General features: G+C 41.2%; 1 protein-coding gene across 7 annotated transcripts in view; it reads right to left on the reverse strand.

Annotated features, from left to right (window-relative positions):
- Positions 1 to 392: 392 nt before the first annotated feature.
- The window catches only part of LOC107721042 (intraflagellar transport protein 74 homolog), a 17442-nt gene continuing 13597 nt past the window's right edge, over positions 393 to 4237 (reverse strand). For all 7 annotated transcript variants that reach the window (XM_016528897.1, XM_016528896.1, XM_016528895.1 and 4 more), the window contains exons 17-20: positions 3259 to 3422; positions 2147 to 2272; positions 992 to 1052; positions 393 to 911 (exon numbers count right to left, since the gene is read on the reverse strand). In XM_016528897.1, the coding sequence (XP_016384383.1) occupies positions 802 to 911; positions 992 to 1052; positions 2147 to 2272; positions 3259 to 3422 (461 nt within the window). In that variant the 3' untranslated portion in view covers positions 393 to 801. The remainder of the gene's footprint in view (positions 912 to 991; positions 1053 to 2146; positions 2273 to 3258; positions 3423 to 4237) is intronic.

Here is a 4237-nt window from a genome sequence, read left to right on the forward strand (position 1 = left end):
TGGCTTATTTGAAAACTACATAGCATGTGTGTTGGAGCAGAGTTGGAACAAAACACTGCAGGGCTTCAGCGCTCCAGGAACTGAGTTTGATCTGAAGTGTCTGGCACTTTTATGGGTTCATTCATTAACCCTAACATAGGCATAATGGTTTTTCTACTGTACAAACTGTATTTTCTATCACTTTAACCCTAATCTAAACCTTAAAAATTAAAAAATCACAGGAAACTACAGGCATTTGTACATGTTCAGAAAACTTCATTCTGTATGATTTATAAGCTTGTTTCCTCATGAGGACCAAAAAAATGTCCAAAATTGACTGGTATTACTGTCCTTGTGGGGACATTTGGCCCTCATGACGCAAGGAATACCAGGTACACACACACACACTTGCTTTCTTATTTTAGTGGGGATTTTCCATTGACATCTACAGAAATCAGTCAACAGAATATATTTCCATCTTCCTGCTATTAATCTAAGATTCCTGCATTCACAGTTCAGCTTTCACTCGGGTAACATGACAGTTTTCACTGTCAACAGACGCTACAGTGATGCTTCACTCACAGTAACAACACGTGGAATAAAATCAGTCTTTTACTGTGGAAAACAAATCACATGAATTACACACCAATGTAATTATTTAACTCTACAGACTGTGACATGACTCGAATCTCACTGATAACACAAGACCGTGATACACCTGAGATTATGAAATGTGGATCATATTCTAGAATCACAGTGTGATCTCATCTTGAACAGGAAGTGGGTTTGTAAACTGCTGCAGACAGGAAGTGCTCCCCCTCCTCAGTTTCTCTGCAGGGTATCAACCAGTATCTTATTGTACTCTAGCAGTTGTTTGTTGACGTTCTTCATCACTGGGCAGTAATCGCTCTCTACACCTTTGGAGGCGATGACTGCACAATAGAGTTAAGGAGGGCTACACATCAACTGTATTTACACTTCTCATAGAGATCCATACATGATACAAGGATACATTCTTTCATCACAAAGTTGTTCTGCTCAAGATGTTGCCACTTCCTCTCCATATTGGTCAGCTGGAAAGAGAACAGACAGCAAAACATTAAATCACAAACACAACTGAAAAACTCAGCGAGTATGTTTACATGACACGTTCAGCTCTATTTGGCTCTTCTTCATGGCAAGACTTCATCAGAGAAGAAGAATAGTGAATGATAGAGACCATCGGACAGACGCTACGAATCATTGTGTCCAAACTTCAGTCTCAAAGTCAACTCAAGTCGACTTTATTTGTATAGCGCTTTCCACGATACAGACTGTCATACTGTTATGTCTGTAATGGCTTATAATGCCTTCTATAAATGCTTAAACAGAGCAGCTTTAAGGCTGGGAAACATATAATGATGGTGAGGACTAGCAGGACTAAGTGTGTTTTACGGGGGTCTGACAAATAAGACTGCCTTCATTATTATCCAAAAAAAGAATTGAAGTTCTCTCTGTCCCCATCCATCCATCCAACAACAACAAAAGGAACCAAAATGACTGTACTATGTAGCCAAAATATATCTTGGATGTTATTTGAAAACATGCAGAAAACACAGTTTTACTGATCTCATATCACAGGGCTGAAAACACTGAGGAAAAGAAACATGTTTGATGTCACTGAATCTCCACACAGAGATGTACGCAGCAGCCTCGAGCTGAATTAATTATAAGATCAAACGCTTGATGAAAATATATTGACTGAAATATATTCATCTCCCTTTGAGGGAGTGAAATTAAATTAAGAAAATTTGTTTGAATGTTTGAATTTACAGAATATTTTCGAATGCTGCGGTTTCCAAAAACCCTGGAAAAGGTCATTTTCTTGAGTGCACGTACACATGGTGACTGAGAGAAATGTGAATGACCACATCTGAGTTCATGCATTACCCACCAGATCACATCTCTGGAGTCTGCTCTAAAACAGCTCTCGCTAGTGTACGCATGGGCATTAGAGTGCATGTGCATGGTGAAATCATGGTTATTCTCTGTCTTTATCAACACAATGTGATGTCTGAACAGTCCGGTTTGCTCTGTTAGACAGAAACGGTCAGTGAAATGAGTACTGTGCTACTGAGTGAGAAACAAACACATCTGAAGCTGAAAGAGTGAGAGTGTGTATGCTCACCTCCACATGGGTCTCGTTCTCTTGTAACTGGTTCTTAAGAGACTCGTACTCCTCGTTCATGTTGTGTAGTCTCATCTTGACTGTGTCCTTCCTCTGAGAGAGTGTTACTCGATCCTCCTGCAGTCTCTGATGGGACAAACGACACACTGAGTGCTGTGAGAGCGAACGAACCGCATGCCACGTAACCACCACATTTATATTAGATTATGTTATTTATCCATTATTATAAGGGTTAATATAATTTATGGTGTAGGCTACAGTGAGAAAAACAAACATTGCGATTGTTTTATTTATCATTATACTCCAGTTTGTATATCAGTGAAGCATAAGTTGTGTTCAGCAGTGTTTAGTACAAATCATGGGAGAACTGAGTGAAGAAGGGCAAATGACGGAGGCCCGTTTAGCAGGAGCGTCTGTAACCTTAACAGCCCAATAGTTTGGTGTTTTAAGAACAACAATCTTTATGATTATGACTGCAGACACAAAGCATGGCAAGACTTCATCAGAGAAGAAGAATAGTGAATGATAGAGACCATCGGACAGACGCTACGAATCATTGTGTCCAAACAACACAGAAGTACTGCAGCACAGTGACAGAAAACATTCACCTTGAAGAACCTGTTTCCACAAAAACCCACCATGAGAACGTCACAGAGCCAGCAGCCATGAAAGAGCTGCAACTGCTAGAACTTTAGTCAGACACCAATGCTAAACCGTGAAACAGATAGTGTCACGATCATCAAACCTGAACTGCTGGAGCACCAAGATGCACTTAAACATCTGCCAGACTAATCACCTGACTGAATATGATCGAAGCACTGTGGACAGAAGCAGATTCCCTCCAACGTCTCTGACGCTCCGATCTTACAAGACTAGTGATCTTAAAGCTCATCTCAAGGACATACATCAGCAATTTATCAAGAATATCACAAACGTACATTTCAATGCTTCAGATGGCTAAACATTTATTGGCTACACGGAAGGGTTAGTAATGTTTGAAGCCTTGCACGTTTTAATCCGCAATTTTCTTGCTGAAATGGATATTTCAGAGTGAACAGAAATTGTTATTAGACTAATAGAGCTCCTGAGTGTGTAAACGGTGGATTCCTGACCTTCTTGCGGTCCTCTCCGGCAGCTTTGAGAGCGTCCAGATCTCTGTATGTGTGGATCTCTTGCGTCATGAGCTTGAGCTGATCTCTCAGAGTTTGCAGCTCTGCGCTCACTTTGCTTTCCAGCTGCTCCACCTTCAGCAGATCCAGCTGTAGACGCTCACTTTCTGCAAGAATAAACACACCGTACAAACATACATCACAAAACATCAGCTAGAACATCAGCATGTCAAATATAAAAGCTGTATTTGGACTGTGTAGGGCTGCTGTTTATCCTACAGGTGTCACTACAAACAAACTCTCTTTACACAATACAGATCACTTTGCAACTTCACAGTAACACAGAATCAGTGCTGCAAACTTCATTAAATATGAGACGAATCCAAATCTGCTGTAAAGCAGCTCCACAGAAGACGATAGTGTCATTATTCAGATCAGTTCAGTTCAGTGTAATAATGGTGTAAAGTTCGGTTCGGCTCTAAGCAGCTCTTCAGAAGACAATAGTGTCCTTAAAGTGACAGCAAACATCATGGAGCTTTACCCATTAGGTGTCTTTTAACCTCAAGACTTTGGCTAATTTTCACGATCACTTGTGTGCAACATGTACATGTGTAATGTGAGAAGAGCATGAGAGCAGGAAGCAGTACAGGGTTCAAAGGTCATGATCTATTACCTTTGGAAACGATTGCAAGCAAATTTGGCTTCTCCGTTACAAAGATTCATGACACACTTAAACCTGCTACAAGAAACAGGAAGTGCCTGCTGGTCAGTGTGAGATGCAGAAAAGCCCGTCATCGGAGACATTGAGCCCTAATCTGTGTCCCACCAGGAGACCTGCTGATCTGCGTGTGTGTGTGTGTGAGGGGAACAGGGTCACATCACAGGAGAGGGAACTGCCTGTCAGAAATCATAGCACGTCAGCTATCTTAACCGCGGCTTGTGTACTGCATCATCACTGTGTCTGTCACGCGACTCTGTTGCC

The sequence above is a fragment of the Sinocyclocheilus rhinocerous genome, unplaced genomic scaffold (genome assembly GCF_001515625.1).
Source record: "Sinocyclocheilus rhinocerous isolate Xijiao unplaced genomic scaffold, SAMN03320098_v1.1 scaffold3468, whole genome shotgun sequence".
NCBI classification, from domain to species: Eukaryota; Metazoa; Chordata; class Actinopteri; order Cypriniformes; family Cyprinidae; genus Sinocyclocheilus; species Sinocyclocheilus rhinocerous.